The following is a 23975-nucleotide window of genomic DNA, read 5'->3' as shown; positions in this document are numbered from 1 at the left end:
CAGTTTGCTGGATCTCTATGCAGTATAACGATCCTAAACATACAGCATTGAAAACACGAAGATGATTTTTAAACGAAAATTTAAAATTATTAGTTTGACCAGCGTAGACTTTTAATTTAAATCCTTCAGAAATTCTATGAAAGATTGCGAAAGTCTAGGTTGCAAAGCATCATCCAAAGAATAAAACAGACTTATGGAACGTCGGACAGGCAGCGTGAAATGCTAGTTCAGCTTCTACTCGTGAAAACCTGGGGGTAAACATTCCACGAAGATTGAATATGGCTTTACAAAACAAAAAACAGGCCACAAAATTCTGAAAGTGAGTTTTGTAACGTAAAAAAAAACATTTTGCTAACAATATGTAGAGAAATAAAGCTAATTTGGATTGTTTTGTATATATATTTCAATAGTGTATTTATTTTTGTCGCCACTTCAAAAACACTAACTCACGCAAAAAAATTTCGGAATCACCGACAAAGAAATTTCTCCAGTTATTTCTCCATTCTTCTTTCAAAAAGAGTGTCTGCAGATCTTAATGACGTAACATAACATCATACAACAATTAAAATCACTGTGCAAATACGGAAAATCATCCAACACTGCAAGTGTATTTATTTTTTTCTCCATGACTGTAAATGTTGGATAAATTGCTAATGTATTCAGTCATTGTGAAACAACTAGAAGAAAAATAAATTTAGTATGTTTTGCACATAATGTCATATACATACAATACAATACAATACATACGTCACTTATGAAAAGAATTGCCATCATCATAACTCACATTCCTTCACTAAAAATCCTCAAATTTGAGTTTGGTTCTGCATTTTCATATATTTAACGTCAAAGTAAATTTGTTACATAGTTTATGGTCAACCTCTAAGCCAAGTACATAAAGTAGAAGTAGAAATATATAAAACCAGTTATTGAATTATTTCTTATGAAAATGTGTAAGATATATTTGATAAATAATGGATATATATTGAATTATATTTTCGTGACGTTACAACGGAATGAGAATACCCCTTGCTGGAAAATGAGCGTTGTAACGGCACGAAAAATAAAAGCTTCTCAAAAATAGATGTTAGATCGGCACTCAAAACACGGCAAACTGTTCGATTATTATTTGTTATCAAATCATGGAAGAAGAAATCGGTATAAAATTCCAAACGGAGCAGAGTTTTTGACTTTTGTAAGAAAAGTCCGGACACCTCAATTTCTCGCGCGTTGTAACGTCACGCTACATTTTCACTCCCCAAAGTGATATAAACAAAGTAAACAAATGTATCATGCACCATTCTTATAGGAAATTTTGTGTACTTTCCAAATCTGTAATAATATTGAAGGGTTTCTCAAAAAAATTTCAGGTTAGAGTGAAAATTATGCTAACAGAATAGTCAAAACGTTGTAACGTCACGGTAGAATGTGTCAATAAAGTATTCCGGGATATAATGTGGCTGCTTGTTTATCACATTCTAGACAAATTGGCGGTGTTGCTATTTATGTCAGAGAATCAGTTCAATTCGAGCATTGCCGTAATGAAGCGAAGGATGGCAACTGGTTCTTGGGCATAACAGTAGTACGTGGTATGAAGGTGGGTAATTTTGGTGTTTTGTATCATTCTCCCAATGCTAGTGACCACCCTTTCCTTGAAATATTGGAGAACTGGCTTGATGAATTTCTTAATTGCAGTAAATTAAATATATTGGCTGGTGATTTCAATATCAACTGGCGAGATAATACTAATTCGAATCATTTGAAGCGTTTAGTAGAATCGTTTAATTTAAAACAAAGTGTTGATGAATAAACACGCATTTCCCAGCGAAGTAGAGCTTTGATTGATCATGTTTATTCCAATTTGGATTCCATTAGTTCAGTAACGGATCCTGATGTGAAAATAACCGATCATGAGACATTAGTAATTACTGTATTAGATAACTTGAATGAGAAAATTGATTTTAAAAAATTGAAATGCTGAAGAAAATATTCGAAACAGGTTGTTTCAAATCTTGTTGAAAGAAGCTTGGATTTTCCAATCGCGTCCGGTAATTTAGATGATTTTGCAGCTGCTCTTACTAATATTTTGATAACGTGTACGAATCGATTAGTTAAACATAAATTTGTATCCTTGAAGAACGCGAACAGCTGGTACAAGCAAATGAAACTTACCGTGTCATAAAGTTAGCTCAAACTGACTTGCCATTTCTCTGCGTATAATATGTGATACTTAAAAATGACATCACCAAAACTTCCGGCATCGGTAATATTTGGCATGCCGTTAATTTATTTATTTTATTTTTTTTTTCTTACAAATCCCATAGCTTTTGACAAATATTACTATACAAAATCGTTATTCAGTTGCGCTGAAATCATGTATGGCGAAATGACGACATCAACGACATTATCTTTATCGTGATTAGCTCGGCGTTTTGTGATTAAATTTGGAACTAGGATATGTTCCATTTGTACAAGTTTCACGGGCTTCGAATTCATGCAACTTTGCCATTTTACAGATAAGATGAGGGACATAGCTTGTTCATTACAGTAGCGAACGCGTCGAGCTTGTTTTCGCAATAGGCGGTCTCTCGGGGATTTCGCGCGCACTCTCGTTGTTGTGCACGGTATGCCTCTTCGAGTACGACGGCTTTACCTTTCAATGATCGCACGGTGTAACAGTGAGATGTTCGGGAGGTCTTAGAGAATCCATCCAAGTTGTTTTCTATTGAGCACCAACTCTCGAAAATTATATTACAAGAGAAAAACGCGTTGTAGATCTTATATCCTCTAAAATTGCGGTCGGCTTACAGTTTCCGAATAAAGCTTAACGTCTTACGAAATAAAGCTACTCATTGATTTGTGAATGGGTAAATTAAGGTGTTCATGAGCAGAAACGCGTAGGGTCGTACGATACGTAAGGTAACCGAAATTACTTAACCTCCACGATTCGCTTGTATCCCGTCACTGCAAATATGATAAGGTTTCAAACATGTTGGCACCTGGCGCGCTTTCGTGAGTTCATATATCGAAGATCGCACCACTAACCTCGGGAAAGTGCGTGCATGTCGGGTTGGAAGAGTCGGTCAGTTCCTTTATTAGTACAAAACTCGTTATTCCCGTCGTACTCCTATAATCCTCGTCCACGGTGGATGCAATTCTCTCCGTCACCAGAACGGCTGAGGTTGCAATCCAACGCAAAAGAGGGGCATTCGTTACTGCGCGATCGTCACGCTCGATGTGAAGAGGGCGTTTAACAGTGCCAGCTGGGACTCCATAGCCTTAGCGCTACAGAGTCTCAGAGTGCCGACGCCGCAGTACAGGATTCTGGTTAACTACTTTCAGAATCGAGTGCTAGTGTCTAACACAAACGAGGGTCAGAAAAGCGTCCCAGTTACCGCAGGTGTACCGCAAGGTTCCATCCTGGGTCCGGTACTGTTGAATGCCATGTATGACGGCGTGTTAAAACTAACACTCCCTCCAATGGTGGTGATCGTGGGCTTCGCCGACGATATAACTCTTGAGGTCTATGGCGAGTCAATTAGAGAGGTAGAGTTAAAGGCCGCGCTATCCATACGCGTAGTGGAAGACTGGATGCACTCCAGGAAACTGGAGCACCAGAAGACTGAAGTTATTGTTGTAAATAACAGAAAGTCGGAGCAGGAGGCATCGATCAGTGCTGATGCATGCACTATCACCTTAAAACGCTCCCTGAAGCTTCTGGGGGTTATGATCGACGACAAGCTCACGTTCGGGAGCCACGTCGATTAAACTTGCAAGAAAGCTTCCCTGGCTGTGGCGGCGCTATCTCGCATGATGGCAAACAGCTCGGCGGTCCGTAGCAGCAAGCGCTAAGTCCTTGCTAGCGTGACTACGTCCATACTCAGGAATGGAGGACCTGTGTGGTCCTAGGTATTGAGTACCTCGTGCCATGCCGGCAAACTCGAGAGTACGTACAGGCTAATGTGCCTAAGGGTAGCGTGCGCATACCGAACAGTGTCGTACGAGGCGGTTTGCGTCTTGGCTGGCATGATGCCCATCAGCATCATCGTCAAAGAGGATGTAGAGTGCTTCGACCAACGCGACACGAGGGGTTTACGTAACACCATACGGTCATCTTCAATGGCTAGGTGGCAGCGGGAGTGGTCCAACACTACGAAAGGTAGATGGACACACCGACTCATTCCAGAGTTAGCATGCTGGAATAATAGGCGCCATGGGGAAGTAACCTTCCATCTGACACAGATCCTGCCAGGCCATGGCTGCTTTAGGCAGTACCTGAACAGGTTCCGGTACGCCGAGTCCCCATGTGCCCCGCATGTACGGGTGCGGAAGAAACGGGTGCTTTGAATGTGATAATTTTTTTAAATGCTGAGATTTTTTTTTCAAATTTTTGCAATGACCATTATTTAAAATTATGCGGGAATTATTTTAATGAATTCATATTAATATCTAGGTATCTTTTCGTCTAAAACCTAAACTCAAAGTGATGGAGCAACCAGCAAGTTCAAAAACCAATATATGCTGCGAATGCTCGTTTCCTAGCCAAGAAGTACGATAAAAGTTTCACAAGGAAATTATTTTGCACTTCTCACGGAAAGGGTAAGTGCAATGCAATTGGTGGAAAAGCAAAAATGGTTAGAAGGGAACATTCGTATATTACAAAACACGCTCAGGGGATGGGGGTATTCAGCGAAGTGTAACTCCAAACGAGGCCATTATGCAAAATTGCGTGAAATTACGTGAAATTCGGGGGGGGGGGGGTTGTAATGAAAATTGCCATCTTCCGCGTTACGTAACATGCGAATGTTCCCTAAGAAAAAAACAGTTGCCCCGAGGCGACCGTATTGATGAAATTAATAATGCTGGAGACTTCGTCCGCATCGTTCGAACCAAACCGCCGAATGTGAAGGTTATCGAAATTACGTAACGTGACGTAATGTAACGGCAATAAGGACACATTTGTAAACTTGTTTTAAACATACAGTCATGGAGAAAATAATAAATACACTTGCAGTGTTGGATAATTTTTCGTATTTGCGCACTGATTTTAACTGTTGTATGATGTTATGTTACGTCTTTATGAACTGCAGACACTCTTTTTAAAAGAGGCACGGAGAAATAACTGGAGAAATTTCTTTGTCGGTGATTCTGAAATTCTTTTGCGTGAGTTAGTGTTTTTAAAGTGGCGACAAAAATAAATACACTAATAAAATATATATACAAAAAAAACCAAATTAGCTTTATTTCTCTACACATTGTTAGCAAAGTGTTTTTCACGTTACAAAACTCACTTTCAAAATTTTGTGGCCTGTTTTTTGTTTTGTAAAGCCATATTCAATCTTCGTGGAATGTTTACCCCCAGGTTTTCACGAGTAGAAGCTGAACTAGCATTTCACGCTGCCTGTCCGACGTTCCATAAGTGTTTTATTCTTTGGATGATGCTTTGCAACCTAGACTTTTCCAATCTACCATAGAATTTCTAAAAGATTTAAATTAAAAGTCTGCGCTGGTCAAACTAATTTTATATTTTCGTTTAAAAATCATTTTCGTGTTTTCAATGCTGTATGTTTAGGATCGTTACTCTCCAACGAAGAAGCATGTTTTCTTTGGCATACGGAAGCCTTGCGCTACGTAAAACATCTACACAGTCGTTAGTATTCATAGTCTATGCTATAAAATCAATGGGTTCCATACCAGCATCAGAAAACAGTATTACACCGTTTTGTGGTCACTTCCAAATTTTAATACTTTCGTGGTTAATTGTGCGTTGAAGGCAGTATTCCCCGGTCTTCTCACCAGCTGCTGACCGTTTGAACCAAAAAGGTTGAATTTCGACTCATCCGACCAAAGCACGATGTGCCATTTAGTTGCACCCTAGTCTAAAAACATTTTAGAAAATTCAGTTCTTGCCAAAATGTGTCGCTTTTGAAGTGGAATAAAGTTTCCTGTGTACCTAGGTGGTCGATTTTGCTTCCATATGCCGAAGAAAACATGCCAGTTTGCTGGATCTCTATGCAGTATAACGATCCTAAACATACAGCATTGAAAACACGAAGATGATTTTTAAACGAAAATATAAAATTATTAGTTTGACCAGCGTAGACTTTTAATTTAAATCCTTCAGAAATTCTATGAAAGATTGCGAAAGTCTAGGTTGCAAAGCATCATCCAAAGAATAAAACAGACTTATGGAACGTCGGACAGGCAGCGTGAAATGCTAGTTCAGCTTCTACTCGTGAAAACCTGGGGGTAAACATTCCACGAAGATTGAATATGGCTTTACAAAACAAAAAACAGGCCACAAAATTTTGGAAGTGAGTTTTGTAACGTAAAAAAAAACATTTTGCTAACAATATGTAGAGAAATAAAGCTAATTTGGATTGTTTTGTATATATATTTCAATAGTGTATTTATTTTTGTCGCCACTTCAAAAACACTAACTCACGCAAAAAAATTTCGGAATCACCGACAAAGAAATTTCTCCAGTTATTTCTCCATTCTTCTTTCAAAAAGAGTGTCTGCAGATCTTAATGACGTAACATAACATCATACAACAATTAAAATCACTGTGCAAATACGGAAAATCATCCAACACTGCAAGTGTATTTATTTTTTTCTCCATGACTGTAAATGTTGGATAAATTGCTAATGTATTCAGTCATTGTGAAACAACTAGAAGAAAAATAAATTTAGTATGTTTTGCACATAATGTCATATACATACAATACAATACAATACATACGTCACTTATGAAAAGAATTGCCATCATCATAACTCACATTCCTTCACTAAAAATCCTCAAATTTGAGTTTGGTTCTGCATTTTCATATATTTAACGTCAAAGTAAATTTGTTACATAGTTTATGGTCAACCCCTAAGCCAAGTACATAAAGTAGAAGTAGAAATATATAAAACCAGTTATTGAATTATTTCTTATGAAAATGTGTAAGATATATTTGATAAATAATGGATATATATTGAATTATATTTTCGTGACGTTACAACGGAATGAGAATACCCCTTGCTGGAAAATGAGCGTTGTAACGGCACGAAAAATAAAAGCTTCTCAAAAATAGATGTTAGATCGGCACTCAAAACACGGCAAACTGTTCGATTATTATTTGTTATCAAATCATGGAAGAAGAAATCGGTATAAAATTCCAAACGGAGCAGAGTTTTTGACTTTTGTAAGAAAAGTCCGGACACCTCAATTTCTCGCGCGTTGTAACGTCACGCTACATTTTCACTCCCCAAAGTGATATAAACAAAGTAAACAAATGTATCATGCACCATTCTTATAGGAAATTTTGTGTACTTTCCAAATCTGTAATAATATTGAAGGGTTTCTCAAGAAAATTTCAGGTTAGAGTGAAAATTATGCTAACAGAATAGTCAAAACGTTGTAACGTCACGGTAGAATGTGTCAATAAAGTATTCCGGGATATAATGTGGCTGCTTGTTTATCACATTCTAGACAAACTGGCGGTGTTGCTATTTATGTCAGAGAATCAGTTCAATTCGAGCATTGCCGTAATGAAGCGAAGGATGGCAACTGGTTCTTGGGCATAACAGTAGTACATGGTATGAAGGTGGGTAATTTTGGTGTTTTGTATCATTCTCCCAATGCTAGTGACCACCCTTTCCTTGAAATATTGGAGAACTGGCTTGATGAATTTCTTAATTGCAGTAAATTAAATATATTGGCTGGTGATTTCAATATCAACTGGCGAGATAATACTAATTCGAATCATTTGAAGCGTTTAGTAGAATCGTTTAATTTAAAACAAAGTGTTGATGAATAAACACGCATTTCCCAGCGAGTTAGAGCTTTGATTGATCATGTTTATTCCAATTTGGATTCCATTAGTTCAGTAACGGATCCTGATGTGAAAATAACCGATCATGAGACATTAGTAATTACTGTATTAGATAACTTGAATGAGAAAATTGATTTTAAAAAATTGAAATGCTGAAGAAAATATTCGAAACAGGTTGTTTCAAATCTTGTTGAAAGAAGCTTGGATTTTCCAATCGCGTCCGGTAATTTAGATGATTTTGCAGCTGCTCTTACTAGTATTTTGATAACGTGTACGAATCGATTAGTTAAACATAAATTTGTATCCTTAAAGAACGCGAACAGCTGGTACAAGCAAATGAAACTTACCGTGTCATAAAGTTAGCTCAAACTGACTTGCCATTTCTCTGCGTATGATATGTGATACTTAAAAATGACATCACCAAAACTTCCGGCATCGGTAATATTTGGCATGCCGTTAATTTATTTATTTATTTTTTTTCTTACAAATCCCATAGCTTTTGACAAATATTACTATAAAAAATCGTTATTCAGTTGCGCTGAAATCATGTTGGCATTACAAGAGAACAACGCGTTGTAGATCTTATATCCTCTAAAATTGCGGTCGGCTTACAGTTTCCGAATAAAGCTTAACGTCTTACGAAATAAAGCTACTTATTGATTTGTGAATGGGTGAATTAAGGTGTTCATGAGCAGAAACGCGTAGGGTCGTACGATACGTAAGGTAACCGAAATTACTTAACCTCCACGATTCGCTTGTATCCCGTCACTGCAAATATGATAAGGTTTCAAACATGTTGGCACCTGGCGCGCTTTCGTGAGTTCATATATCGAAGATCGCACCACTAACCTCGGGAAAGTGCGTGCATGTCGGGTTGAAAGAGTCGGTCAGTTCCTTTATTAGTACAAAACTCGTTATTCCCGTCGTACTCCTAAAATCCTCAATCAATGAAACAAAACGTCTTGGATACATAAAAGATAGGTTCGCGAGAGCCCATTAATACCGCCAAGGCCCAAGAGTTTTATCGTATGTAGAGAAGAAACGCGACAGACAACTAACACAAAATTCCTATACCCGTGGTGCTTGTGGAGTGTGCAGGAGTATATCCGGCCTCTAGTAACAACAAGTATCGAACTAACACCCCTTTCCTTCCTTCCTTTGATCTACGTTCTGGACCGGCAGGCGTCGGTACTGATCAGCATGCAGGGGTTATTGGAGATGCACATCGAAAAGCTAAATCCCAAGCAGTAATCACTAAATTCGATTTACAACTCCAATCGATCCTGGTCAGTAACGAAGTGGCAACCGGTGGTGATCAATCAAGCCCAAGCTCAAGCTCAAGAACGCGAACAGCTGGTACAATTTGGATCTTTTGCGTCTTAAGCACAAGAGGGATAAATTGTACAAAAAGTTTTGTAGACCAAACAGTCAGAGTCATTGGAATGAGTACACAATCGCGCGTAATAAATATTCACAATCACTTAAAAAGACGCGTTGTGAATATATCCAGAGAAAGATTACTCATCATCAAAACAACAGCAAAGAGTTATGGAAAACTTTGAAATCTTTATTAAAACCTAGTAATTGTAAACCGTGATCCATAACTTTTAATGACCCATTAGAACAAACAGAACAAGTAATTGCTAGTAAGTTCAACGATTATTTCATCAATAGTGTTTCATTGATCAATCAATCAATTGAACTGGTCGATGAACCGGATGAAATAAAGTAGCCGACTAACGTTAATAGTAGATTTGATGGTTTTCACCCAATCACAATGGATGACCTCAAAAATAATTGTTTTTCATTTGGTAAAACGGCTGGAGTAGACCAGGGCTCCTGATTCCTGCATTGAATCTTCATTCGCTTCGTGAACCGTTCGCTGTGGACTAATGTCAATGTAACACGAACACATACTTCATCGGGGGCGTACATATGTTCGGATGAACTGAAACGATCGATTTGTGTCTTTCCCTTTTCCTGCTGTTTCTCATTGTTTGCCTATTGGATACGGTTCAAAATCACATCGTTGCAACTCAGTAAATATTTGTATCGGTTCACCGTGGCATTGATAGAGTCATCATGGCAAATCAAATCGGGACGAAGACAAAATAGCATTCGTCCCGAAGCGATCGTTCATACATTCGATGATGCTATGAGATGAGGCAACAGGCCATATGAATAAAAGTGCAAGCTTTAGGCTAATGTTACTGAAAGAGATGCGGTGCAATTCTTGTCTTTCCTCACGTGGGGAATATTATCAACAATTAGGAGATATATATAAACGCTTTGCTTTAAGTATGACATTATCCTTACTCATCCTGCGCCAATTTTATGGGAGAAGCAGAGTAGTCTTAATGATTCGTACGGCCTAATGGGCCATTGGGGACGAAGAATGAATTACAAAATAGCGTATATGTGCCAATACGTGTGATGTTTTCCATTTAATTTATGATAAATGAATGCTAACTGATCACTTAAAAAAAGGTAGTTTGTTTGCTTTTTTTCATTTCAGGTGTCTCAAAGTGTCAATTCATAACCAGTTATTCATAAATTGATTAAATGAATGAAAAACCTAAATTAATCGACCTAGCGGTCAGACTCAGCCTTTCTCATTCAAACTTATTATTTGTAAAAATAGATTTACATGAATGCTTAAATCCAAAAAGGTAAATTCACTCTTTGGGTTCTAAAATATTGATGTTGTAATGAAAGTATAAAATATGAAATGTTAGTGCTTCAGAAATAGCGAAATATAAGAAATGACCCTTAATTTCAAACAATTTAATCACGAGCGATACCGGGAACGTTCAAATAGTACGATACCACATTTAAATTATGTTGAGGCCATATATATTGATCACAGCAGCTATAGTGTTAAATAGTCTTTGAATTTCTTTTCTTTACAAAACTTTCAAACAGTATATCTAATTTTTATGAAGTTTGTTATTTGTAAGTTTGAGAGATGACTCGTTTGTATGACACTAGTTATGTTCAAATAAGTCGTGTAATACTTGAGATAATAGACTTTCGTTGTTTCACAAATTAAAACATAACGGTTGCTTAAGTTTGATTGCAATCAAATGAAAAGGGAACGTATGGGGGAGCCAAACTTTGAAACCACGTGTTCAATCGATATCAATATTGTTCAAATCTGTTGTGTAGTTTCTAAGTTAATGAAGTTTAGTGATTTTCACATTTCGATACATTACAGATGAAGTTACAGTCCGATTACAGTAAAATTCAATAGGGTGTTATGAGGCAGCTAGACCTTTCATTTGATACTAATTCTGTGGAAATCGGGTCAACCATCTCTGAGAAAAGTGAGTGAGCCCAAGTAGTCATCAGAATATGTTTCTTTTCATAGCTGGATTTCACATTTTTAAACATAACAGGAAAAGTAATAATCCGTTCGCAAAAAAAAAATCATTAGGGTCTTATAGGACAACAAGACTTTCCATATGACACTGTGTTGCGTCACACCATCCGCACTGCGACAGGAACGACTGTCCGCAACACCGTGAGTGACGCAACACAGTGCCATATGGAAAGTCTTGAGGAGGCACGGCTCCGAACTGATTTTATGAAAATCGGTCCAGCCATCTCTGAGAAACATGAGTGAGATTAAACAGTCTCCAGAACACGTTTCTTTCTGTAACTTCTAAACCATATGTTCAATCTTCATAAAATTCAAAAGTTGAGGGTTTTTAGGTAGCCCGTTCAATTGAAACCAATTTTGTTCAAATCGGTTGTGTAGTTTCTGAGATATTGATGTTTCGTGATTTGTACATGATACATAACCTCTAAACTAGAAATCAGATTACAATAAAATTCAATAGGGTCTTATAGGGCAACTAGACCTTTCATTTGCAATTGATTTCGTTGAAATCGATTTAGCCATCTCTGAGAAAATCGAGTGAGATTGGGAGAGCGTTACAATCTTCATAAAATTCAAAAGTTAAGGGTTTTTTAGGTAGCCCGTTCATTTGAAATTAATTTTGTTCAAATCGGTTGCGTAGTTTCTGAGATATTGATGTTTCGTGATTTTTACATTTTGATACATAACCTTTGAATTGAAAATCCGATTACAATAAAATTCAATAGGGTCTTATGGGGCAACTAGACCTTTCATTTGCAATTAATTTAATCGAAATCGGTTCAGCCATCTCTGAGAAAATCGAGTGAGATAGGAAGAGCGTTACACACACACACATGCAGAAAATGCTCAGCTCGTCGAACTGAGTCGAGTGGTATACGACATTCGGCCCTTTTGAGCACTTTTATACCTTTAGTTTTTGCAGTGATTGCTATACCTTTCTAGGAGAAAGGCAAAAAGTGATATGATAGAAATGACTTTTAATTTCAACTTCAATCCCGAGCAAGGCCGCAAACATTGAAATAGTACAATATCAAATTTAAATGATCTTGAAGCCACATTATGAAATTCATTGTTTAAGGGTTTGAAAGCCTATTTATTTGAATTCAACTATGTTCATAGCTTCTGAGATATAAGAGCGTTTTTCACATTCTGACGCAGCGCCAAAACTAAAAGTTTGATTACAATGAAATTCAATAGCAACCTATGCGGCAAATAGACCCTTCACTTGACACCAAGATAGAAAGAATCGGTCAGACCATCTCTGAGAAAAGTGAGTGCGAAAAAAGGTGCACATACACACGTACACACCCACACTCTCTCACACACATATACACCTATACATGCATACATGCAGAAAATGCTCGATTCGTCGAACTGGAACACTTTTCTACCTTTTATTTAGCCAGTGATCGTTAGGAGAAAGTCAATATGTTTACTTTCATTATGTGATTTCACATTTTTATGAACAACGGACAAAGTTATAATCCGATTACAATGAAATTCAATAGCAACCTATGGGGCAACTAGACCTTTCATTTGACACTGAGAAAAATGAGTGAGTTTAAACAACCTCAGGATAACTTTTCTTTACATAACTTTTGAACCATATGTTCAATCATAACGAAATTCAAAAGTTAAGGGTTCTGGGGACAGCTCAATCATTTGAAACCAGTTTTGTTCAAATCAGCTGTGTGGTTTCTGAGATATTGATGTTTTGTGATTTTTACATTTTGATACATAACCTCTAAACTAAAAATCCGATTACAATGAAATTCAATAGCAACCTATGGCGCAACTAGACCTTTCATTTGCAATTAATTTTATGAAAATCGGTCCAGCCACCTCTGGGAAAAGTGGGTGAGAAAAAAAGTTGCACATACACACACACATACACACATACGTACATACATACAGAAAATGCTCAGTTCGTCGAAAGGGGTCGAGTGGTATATGACATTCGGCCATTGGGACCACTTTTATACCTTTGGTTTTTCCAGTGATTGCTATACCTTTCTAGGAGAAAGGCAAAACGTTTGTTTTGTTTTATATATATATGCTCTGAAATTTCACTCGGAAACAGCAGGATTGTATTGTGCAGGTGGCAAAGTGAAGTTGCCAGCACTGGCTCAACCACCAGAACCATTGCTATCATTATTGACTCAAGACTCGCTGGAAGCAAAACATTTTTGCCTTTCTCCTAGAAAGGTATAGCAATCACTTGCATGGCATATATCACTCGACTCATTTTCAGCATTTTCTGTATGTGTGTGTGTATGTGCAGATTTTTATTCTCACTCACTTTTCTCAGAGATGGCTGCACCGATTTTCATGAAATTAATTGCAAATGAAAGGTCTTGTTGCCCCATAAGACCCTATTGAATTTCATTGTAATCGGATTTTTAGTTTAGAGGTTATGTTTAAAAATGTGAAAATCATGAAACATCGTTATCTTAGAAACTACACAACCGATTTGAACAAAATTGGTCTCGAAAGAACACGCAAAAGCTACCTAGAAAACCCTCAAATTTTGAATTTCATAAAGATTGAACTTGTGGTTCAAAAGTTATGAAAAGAAACGTGTTCTGAAGACTGTTTAATCTCACTCATGTTTCTCAGAGATGGCTGTACCGATTTTCGTAAAATCAGTGTCAAATGGAAGTTCTAATTGCCCCAAAGACCCTATTGATTTGTGTTGCAGTCGGACTATTACTCTGCCTGTATTGTTTAAAAATGTGAAATCCAGCTATGCAAAGGAACATATTCTGAAGACTACTTGGACTCACTCACTTTTCTCAGAGATGGCCGACCCGATTTCCACAAAATTAGGGTCAAATGAATGGTCTAGCTGCCTCAGAAGACCCTATTGAATTTTACTGTAATCGAACTGTAACTTCATTTGTAATGTGCGACTTGTGAAAATCACGAAACTTCATTACCTCAGAAACTACACAACCGATTTGATTATTATTATCAGATGAGCGGGCTAGTTAAGGGTTAACTGATGAATAATTGAACACGTGATTTTAAAGTTTGGCTGCCCTACACGTTCCCATTTCATTTGATTATAATCGAACTTAAGCAACCGTTATGTATTAAATTGTTAATAAACCATCGAAATTCTATTATCTCAAAGATTTCATGACTTATTTGAACATAACTAGTGTCATACGAACGAGTCATCTCTCAAACTTACAAATAACAAACTTCATAACAATTTGATATGTGGCTCAAAAGCTATGGAAAGAAGAGAAATTCGAAGACTATTCGATCGGCGTGCGACCAGACCGAACCAAGCGCCATTTTTTTGAAAATTGAGTTTTTAACACTAGTGGATGTTAAAATTGATAATCTATCTTTCCTGAAAAAACGAAATCATTTGAACAGTTTATAATGGTATTATAACAACATTTCTCTCCAGCAGCTTGCAGGAAGCATACGGGATGAGTAAACTTTGATCGCCGATTACCCAAAATAATGTTTTTGGCGCTTGGTTCGGACTGGTCGCACGCCGACCATTTAAAACTATACCTGCTTTGATCGATATATGTGGCCTCAACATAATTTAAATGTGGTGTCGTACTATTTGAACATTCCAAGTTCATTGATTCCTTGGGGTTTGTTTGTAGTCTGCAAGTGCACGACGAATCGGCCATAGGATATGACCAAAGTCAAATAACAAATCGTTTGAAATGATTGGTTTTATCGAAATGACAACATCCTCAACTTTTGGCTTCTGTACATCGCCTTAATTCTGAATAATTTCATATTGGGTGGTATTCTGTCATTATCAGCAGACTTTCTGGCATCAATCTGACACCGGAAATACCCATATTGGGAGGTATTTTTGGTTGTTTTCCAGAAACTAAAAGTGGTCGTCTTCAAATTCAAAATAGTGTCCAGGGTCAATGTTTGGTTTTTATGCATCATCACGTTTACGGAAATATCCATATTGAGTATTATTCGGTTATTTCCGACTGTTGCCTATAAGTTGCCATTTAGCAATTCAAAATGGTGCCTGAGGTCAATTGTTAGCTCATTGCATCGTTCTGGTTCCAGAGATACTCATATTGGATAGTATTTGTTTATTTTAGGCTGTTTTTCACAAACCGGTAGTCGCCATCTTGGATTTCAAAATGGTATTTAGGATACTGGTTGAAGAAAAACTCATATTGGGTGATATTTGGTCACTTTGGACTGTTTTTCAGAAGCCGAAAGTCGTCATTTTGGACTTTGCCTGTGAAATTAATTTCTGTCATCTGGGCGTAATTTTGGTTCCGAAAACATTCATATTGAATAGGATTTGATCATTTCCGGCTGTTTGCCAGACACCGGAAGTCACCATCTTAAAATTCAAGATTGTGTCTGTGATCAATTTTTAGCTTCTGTGCATCTTTCTTGTTCCAGAAATACTAATATTTAATGGGAATCGTCCATTTCCGGCTTTTTTCCAGAAACCGGAAGTTGCCATTTTACAATTCAAAATGTTGTCTGAAGTCGATTTGTGGCTCCAGTGCATCATTACGGTTCCGGAAATACCCATAGCGGGTGGTATTTGGTCGTTTGCCGCTGTTTTGCCGACACCGGAAGTCGCCATTTTGGATTTCATAATGGCATTTGGAGACAATTTCTGGATTTTGAACGGCATACTGGTTAAAGAAAAACTCATATTGGGTGGTATTTGGTCATTTTCTGCTGTCTTCAGAAACCGGAAGTCGCCATATTAGAAATTAAAATGCTATCTGTGGTCGATTTTAGCTCCTGTGTATTATTCTAGATCCGGATATTATTATATTGGGTGGAAACCGGCCATTTTCGGCTGTTTTCCAGAAACCGGATGTTGCCATCTTACAATCCAAAATGTTGGAACATATTTGTTACCACTAAAAACATTCACCTGCCAATATGGTTCCATTTAGTTGATTAGTTCGCGAGATGTGTAAAAATTTGTGAAGAAACATGTACTTCCAGAAGAGGGATGGGCGTCAAACCATTATGGACATATTTGTTACCTCTAAAAACATTCACGTACCAAATTTGGTTGTATTTTCTTGATTGCTTCTTGAGCTGTGCGAAATTTGTGTTTCATTTTCATGGGATCCCTCCCTTATAGAAGAGGGAGTCGGGTTTCAAACCATTATGTACATATTTGTTACCACTAAAAACATTTACCTGCCAAATTTTGTTCCATTTGGTTGATTAGTTCTCGAGATGTGCACAAATTTGTGTTTCATCCAACTATTATGGACATATTAGTTACCCCTTAAAACATCCACATGCCAAATTCGGTTTCATTTGCTTGGTTTGTTCTTGAGTCGTGCAGAAATTTATGTTTCATTTGTATAGGACCCCACCCTTACAGAAGAGGGAGGGGTCTCAAACTATCATAGGAACCTGTATCGGCACCAAAAACCCCTACATACAAATTTTCACGTCGATCGGTTCGGTAGTTTTCGGGCCTATATGGATCAGACAGACAGACAGACTTGACTGGATTTTTATATGTAAAGATTACAACAGCAATATTTTAGAACCTAAAGAGTGAATATACATTTATTGGATTGAAGCGTTCATGTAAATCTATTTTTACAAATAAAAAATTGAATGAGAAAGGCTGGGTCTGGCCGCTAGGTGGATTTATTTAGGTTTTAACGAATGTTCATAAGTATAATAGCTGCTTTCAAATGACGTCTTTCGGAGCGAATATCGTTGAAGAAAGTGGGTTCAACCCAACGTTTAAGGTATATTTTCATTGAATTAATGTGTCTTTGAACAGTGGACAGTTAAAATATAATATATAAATGAAACGGTGTTAGTTGGTCAACGTTTTAACAGAATTATGACTTCTTCTGTACTAGGATTATCTCACTCATTTTTATATTAATCAAAAACCGTTTCAGATTCAAGGTCAAATTCACCATAGAACAGGATCGTTATTGCCACCGACAAATGAAGACCATAAATTCCTTCAAATATATTTCGTTGGAAATTATGAAACAGAAATTGATAAGCGTTGTGCCATCAACCGTGCTATAAAGCGTCACATCATTGGAGAACTACAAGAACTCCTCCACGAACATAACGCTTTGATTCGGTTATTTAAGGCGGCCTTGCAGGTTATGCCTTCCGATGATCACAGAATTGTCATCAGAGCAGATAAACGTCCGACTGAAAGTCATGAACGGCAATTTAATGCACCTACTATGGATGAAATAGCTGATGTGATTTCTGGTGAAAACGCAGAATCCCGTGATATCGTTTTAAAACGCACTGATGGCCAATTGCAACGTGTCTATGAAACCCATCGTTCGTACGACTCATTGCAATATCCCCTTATGTTCTGCTATGGAGAGGATGGATATCATTTCCAAATAAGAATGATTAATACATCGACAAGTGAGTACCTGTTTAAATCATGTTTAATAAGTTTGAGTACAATACTGATGTATTTTGTTAAAGGCGAAGAATCAAACAAGAAGGTCAGTTCAATGAGTTTCTACTCATACCGATTGATGATAAGGAAGGATAGTGATAATCATTTACTGCGATATCGTCGACTGTTTCAACAGTATGCGGTGGACATGTACGTCAAAATTGAGACTGAGCGCTTGAACTTCATAAAATTCAATCAAGTCAAACTGCGGTCCGAGGAGTACGTTCATTTGCGAGATGCAATAAGTTCAAATGGGAATTACGATATTGGTCGATTGACAATTCTTCCATCCACTTATGTCAGAAGTCCACGATATATGCAAGAACATTCCCAAGATGCCATGACGTATGTGAGACATTACGGCCGCCCAGACCTTTTTATAACGTTTACATGTAACCCGAAATGGACGGAAATATCTCAGTTCTTACTACCCGGCCAGACATCGAGCGATAGGCATGATATTACCGCGCGGGTATTCCGGCAGAAACAAAAATGTCTCATAGATTTCATTGTTAAGCAGAGGGTGTTTGGCGAAGTGAGATGCTGGATGTACTCCATCGAAATCGCATTCACATACGCTTATATGGTTGGTGTATTATTATTTTTATTTACTATTTGTGACATTTCACCTACTAACAGGTTGGTTGACAAAATACGTCCTGAACATATCGATAACATAATACATGCGGAAATCCCGGACGCAAATATAGATGCAGGACTATTTGATATTGTTGAAACACATATGGTCCATGGTCCTTGCGGTCAACACAATCCAAGATCACCGTGTATGGTTGGTGATAAATGCACGAAATTGCTCGCCAAAACTATTTCCGGAAATGATGGATACCCCCTGTACCGGCGGCGTTCCCCCGAGGACAATGACCAGACGTTTATAATGAACCTAAAAGGAAGTAACGTTGTTGTTTACAACAGCTGGATTGTTCCATATTCACCGCTACTCTCCAAAACCTTGGAAACTCACTGCAATGTTGAATTATGCAACTCGGTCAAATCAATCAAGTATGTTTGCAACTATGTGAACAAGGGCAGCGACAGGGCCGTTTTTGGAATTACTTCATCGACGCGCCTGGCAGAACTGGCAAGACGTTTCTGATTTCATTGTTGTTGGATTCAGTAAGATTGAGATCGGGAGTTGCAGTGGCTGTTGCATCCTCAGGGATCGCAGCAACATTGTTAGAAAGTGGTCGTTCAGCTCATTCCGCGTTTAAGCTGCCGTTGAATCTCCAACTGACTGACGAGCCGACATGCAATATTTCGAAAAATTCAGTCATGGTGAAAGTATTGCAGAATATTAAAATCATCATCTGGGACTAATGCACAATGGCAAACAAACGAGCATTGGAGGCACTCGATAGAACAATGCGAGATCTACGAGGCAACGCAAGACACTTTGGAGGAGCAACTATTGTGTTGGCAGGTGATTTTTCTTCTATTTCATCAATCGAGTATAGAACTAATATTCAGGAACATAACTTCTAGGCGATTTTCGACAAACGCTTCCTGTCATTCCGCGATCAACGCCAGCAGATGCAATCAACGCTTGCCTTAAGCTTTCTCATTTGTGGCGTTTTGTGAAGAAGCTGCAGTTGACAACCAACATGCGAGTACTAATGCAAAATGATCCGTCTGCAGAGGTGTTCTCAAATCAATTGTTAGCTATTGGTAATGGGGAAATACCAATTGATGTTCGCAACGGATTAATTACATTGCCGCAAAATATCTACCATTACACAACGACGAAAGAGGAACTGATTACAAATGTATTCCCAAATATCATACATAACGTGCGAGGAAAAAAATCCGAACAACCTTTAAATGGGCCTACGATTTCGAAGTGCTGCACAAATCGAAAAATCCTTTTGCACAAAATGAAGATCCACTTTTATGTAAATGGTAACACGACTAGTCGATTCTGTCAAGTGACGCTTAGTTAGGAAAAAGGCATGGTCGGAAGAAGATCGTCGTTAATTGATTTGCAATTTTTGTGAGCGAAATAAAGAAAAATCTAAAAATGAAGTGTTCCACTATTCTAAAGATCTTGAATATAGAAAAAAACGCTACGAAAGGTCCTGGACCTGACAGAATAGCTCCAATTTTTCTCAAAAATTTGGCAGAAGAACTATCTACACCATTACAACACCTTTTTAACATGTCCCTGAAGAATGGAATTTTCCCAGAACTCTGGAAAACCTCATATTTAGTGCCAATTTTCAAATCTGGCGCTAAATCTGACATTCGTAATTATCGTGGAATTGCCATTATTTCATGCATTCCAAAATTATTTGAATCAATAATTAATGAAAAAATCTTTCAACAAGTAAAACACCAAATTACAACTCAACAGCACGGCTTTTACAAAGGCCGATCAACTACCACAAATCTTTTGGAATTCATAACTCTCACTCTGACTGTAATGGACAACGGTAACCACGTAGAAGCTCTTTATACGGACTTTAGCAAGGCATTTGACAGAATCGACATACCATTATTACTCTTCAAGCTCGAAAAATACGGAACTGAAACAAAATTTTTGGAATGGCTGCAGTCATACTTAACAAAACGAACACAAATAGTCCGCTTTCAAAATTCCTTTTCAAACCCAATAGAAGTAACTTCTGGGGTTCCTCAAGGTTCCCACCTGGGCCCTCTTCTTTTTATATTATACGTAAATGACATTTCCTTTCTTCTTAAGTCAATACATGTGCTTGTATATGCTGATGACATGAAGCTCTTTATAGAAATAACCAATGCAGAAGACTTCGAAATATTCCAGAACGAAATTAATGTATTCTACACTTGGTGCAACAAAAGCCTATTACAACTCAACATTAAAAAATGTAATTCAATAGCCTTTAGCAGAAAAACAGTAACACCACCAACAAACATTTTCTTAGGAAACCAACCAGTAGAAAAATGCAAAATCGTTAGGGACCTAGGCGTAATCTTAGACTCCAAACTCACATTCATAGAACATTATAATACAATTATCAACAAAGCAAATAGTATGCTGGGCTTTATAAAACGCTTCGGCCACAATTTTCAAGACCCATATACAATCAAACTATTATATATTACATACGTCCGACCAATTCTGGAATATTGTAGCATTGTATGGAATCCCTATATTGCCACACATGAAGAACGCATTGAATCTGTCCAAAAACAATTTCTTTTGTACGCGCTTCGTAAGCTAAATTGGACATCATTTCCCTTGCCATCATATGAAGCACGCTGCATGCTTATAGACATACAAGCACTTAAAGAACGCCGCGATCTTTCAATGCTTTATTTTATCAATGACATTATTTCTCAACGCGTGCAATCTACTCAATTATTATCACAACTAAATTTTTATGCACCCAGTCGTCAATTAAGAAATCGTAAAATATTTTCGGAAAATTCTCACAGAACAAACTACTCAAAAAATGGCCCAATAAATCGCATGATGCGTCACTATAACCAGCACTGCGAAAATATCGACATCACCATGGGCAGAAATCAAATAAAAAAACGACTAACTACTGGAAATAATGTATAGAATATAAGAAAGCATTGTATTATTATAACTGTAGTCTACATTTGCTTGACGAAATAAAATTAAAAAATGCGGTTATACATTATTGACAAACTCTTCGAGAATGGAAATACTTTCAAAAGAAAATCTGGTTCCGGAGGAAAATGCACTTTGCAAGAGAGCAAAGTTCGAGCGAAGTTGAGGGCGGAAACGCCTGGTCGGGCGGCGTAATCATATCTTGAGCTGGGCAATAAATATCCGATTGATTTAAAAACGGTGAACAAGTATCTGCATGAAATGGGTTTGAAACTTTAAATATAAGTACTATGAAAATGACAAAGTTGTATTTTGGCCAGACCTTGCATTGTCAAACCATGCTAATGCAACTTTAGCGGATTTGCGCAAGGTTGCGCAAGGCAATATCGGGTTTATTCCAAAAGGATACAATTCTCAAAATGTGCCACAGCTACAGTCTATTGAAACTTTCTGGGCAAATTTGAAGCGAATGGTCTACCATAAAGGTTACAGAGCAAAAAACGACGATTTTTTGATAAAAAAATCAAAAAGGAGCTTAAAACAATTGAAACATCCGGATTTCAGAAAGCTATGAAGCAAGTACCCCAAAGAATCAGGAAATCAGCGCGATGTGAAGCTGAGTTTTTCCTATGAGGCTTGTAAATACGTTAATTATACCTACGATTGGTTGAGTGCACCTGCTATTTTGGCAGCAAAAATATAGATGTCGATGAGTTGAACTTCGCAATTCAAAATTCAATTCCTGGACAATTGTGTCAATTTAAGTCAGTAGATTGTGTGACTAATTCTGAAGAAGTGACCAATTATCCAACGGAGTTCCTAAATTCATTGGATTTGCCAGGATTTCCACCGCACAATTTGCAACTAAAGATTGGATCAGTCATCATCATGCTCAGGAACCTCAATCAACCCAAGTTATGCAATGGGACAAGATTAGTAGTCAAGCAACTCAAAAAGAATATAATTCAAGGAACAATACTCAAAGGAAGATTCCAGGGCGAAGAAGTGCTTATACCCAGAGTTCTTTTAATTACTACCGATTTACCATTTGAGTTCAAACGCATTCAATTTCCTGTACGCCTTGCATTCGCTACGACTATAAACAAATCTCAAGGTCAATCTTTGGAGGTATGCGGAGTAAATCTCGAAATTCCATGCGTCTCACATTGTCAATTGTATGTGGTAAGCCATCGTCTTTGTTTATTTATGCACCAGACAACAGAACGAAAAACGTAGTTTACCACAAAGCATTGAATTGATTTTTAATGTGATTACTTGACCCATTTCGCTATTGATGTAAATATAGTAAATGTAAATAATGTATAAAATGTAAATAATGAAACTAATGTTAATAATGCTCAAAATTTATATGATGTAAAATATGTTGATGATGTAGAATGTAATTATATTAAGCAACATTTTATTCAATAACAAATAAAAACTAGGATGCAATTTTAAGAAAACAAAACAGACGGAATGACGGAATGAGTAGTTAGAAATATTAACGATATGTTGAGGAAGGGGTATTTTTATTTTTTCAGTCCTGATTTTTGGTATTTTAAAAATTAATACTTTTCTTGTAGATAAGATGTAAATAAGTTACTCAATTAGTCATTCAACATTCAGCAATTTGGTATAAATTCGCCACAAAATGTGAATCTATCTAATAAAGTATTCTGTCATATGGAAGTGGTAACACCGTTGAGAAAATGTCCTTCAGCAAACCGATTTTTCACGAATATAGTGTATAGTGTTGAAAAATTGCGAATAAATTAACAATGCAACAATAGAAACACAAACTATGATTATTGGATTGCTTACCCTATATTTAAAACTAAAACCATTTTTTGGCGAAATGAAATTTACCGGGTCAGTTAGCTATATTCTGATAATTGTTCGTGGAATACTCGTGATATTGTTTTGAATATTATAAAGATTGTTAGTGACGATTTCTTTATTTTTTGCGAAAACATGATGTTTTTGTTTTCCACCTGCAGATATCATTACTTGCCAGCCATGTAGCACATTTCTCCGTCTGCCGGGGTGAGATTAAGCCAAAACGGGAAATGTTTGTATGTTAAGGGGGGACCCTACTCTACAAGGTCGAAAAATCATGAATTTTCATATTTTTTTTTTTGGCTGTCTAGAGTATTTGGCTATTTTGGCTATTGATTAAGGTATATTTGAAGATGTATTTTCCATGTCGTGAATGTAAATATAGTGAGTATTACACTGTTGGCAGCTGGGAACGTGGATGCTCTCTCTAAATCAGAACCTAACTGGTAGTAAGTTTTTCTCAGCTTCTAGTAGACCGATCGGGCTGTATTTTTTTTTCAGTATATAGAAACATATTATCTATCTTGTTACGTAGCCGTTTTTGAAAATTCCAAAAATTGCCAAAATGGCGGCCATTTTAGTAAAAAAAATGTTTTTTTTTCATGAAAAATCACTATTTAAAAAATCATAAAATTCACTATTTAAAAAATCATTGAAAAACTCAGATATCAAAAAACGGCTACGTAACAAGTTAGATAATCCATTTTTACATGTTGAAAAAAAAAATTCTGCAGAATCGGTTCAGTAGATGCTGAGAAAAATTTACCACCAGTTGAAAAAACATGGTTTCGAGAAAAACACTGCCAATAGCTTAATACTCACTATATTTGCTCCCACGGTACACAAAATACATCTTCAAATATACCTTAATCCATAGCCGAAATGCCCGAACACCTCACCTTTCTCTAAAGATCCGAAAAAAATTTCACGAAAATTCATTATTTT

General features: G+C 37.1%; 2 protein-coding genes across 3 annotated transcripts in view; one reads left to right on the top strand and one right to left on the bottom strand.

Annotated features, from left to right (window-relative positions):
* LOC129732737 (GAS2-like protein pickled eggs) overlaps positions 1 to 10508 on the top strand; it is a 1144034-nt gene extending 1133526 nt beyond the window's left edge. Inside the window, exon 10 of one of the 2 annotated variants that reach the window (XM_055693913.1) lies at positions 10330 to 10508. In XM_055693913.1, the coding sequence (XP_055549888.1) occupies positions 10330 to 10367 (38 nt within the window). In that variant the 3' untranslated portion in view covers positions 10368 to 10508. The remainder of the gene's footprint in view (positions 1 to 10329) is intronic. The other variant, XM_055693917.1, reaches the window with a different exon arrangement.
* Positions 1 to 23975, bottom strand: part of LOC129732744 (NADH dehydrogenase [ubiquinone] 1 alpha subcomplex subunit 7-like) — a 133817-nt gene that overhangs the window by 29805 nt on the left and 80037 nt on the right. The window lies entirely within an intron of this gene.

Source organism: Wyeomyia smithii, chromosome 3 (genome assembly GCF_029784165.1).
Source record: "Wyeomyia smithii strain HCP4-BCI-WySm-NY-G18 chromosome 3, ASM2978416v1, whole genome shotgun sequence".
Taxonomy (NCBI): domain Eukaryota; kingdom Metazoa; phylum Arthropoda; class Insecta; order Diptera; family Culicidae; genus Wyeomyia; species Wyeomyia smithii.
This window is presented reverse-complemented; position numbering and strand designations above follow the sequence as displayed.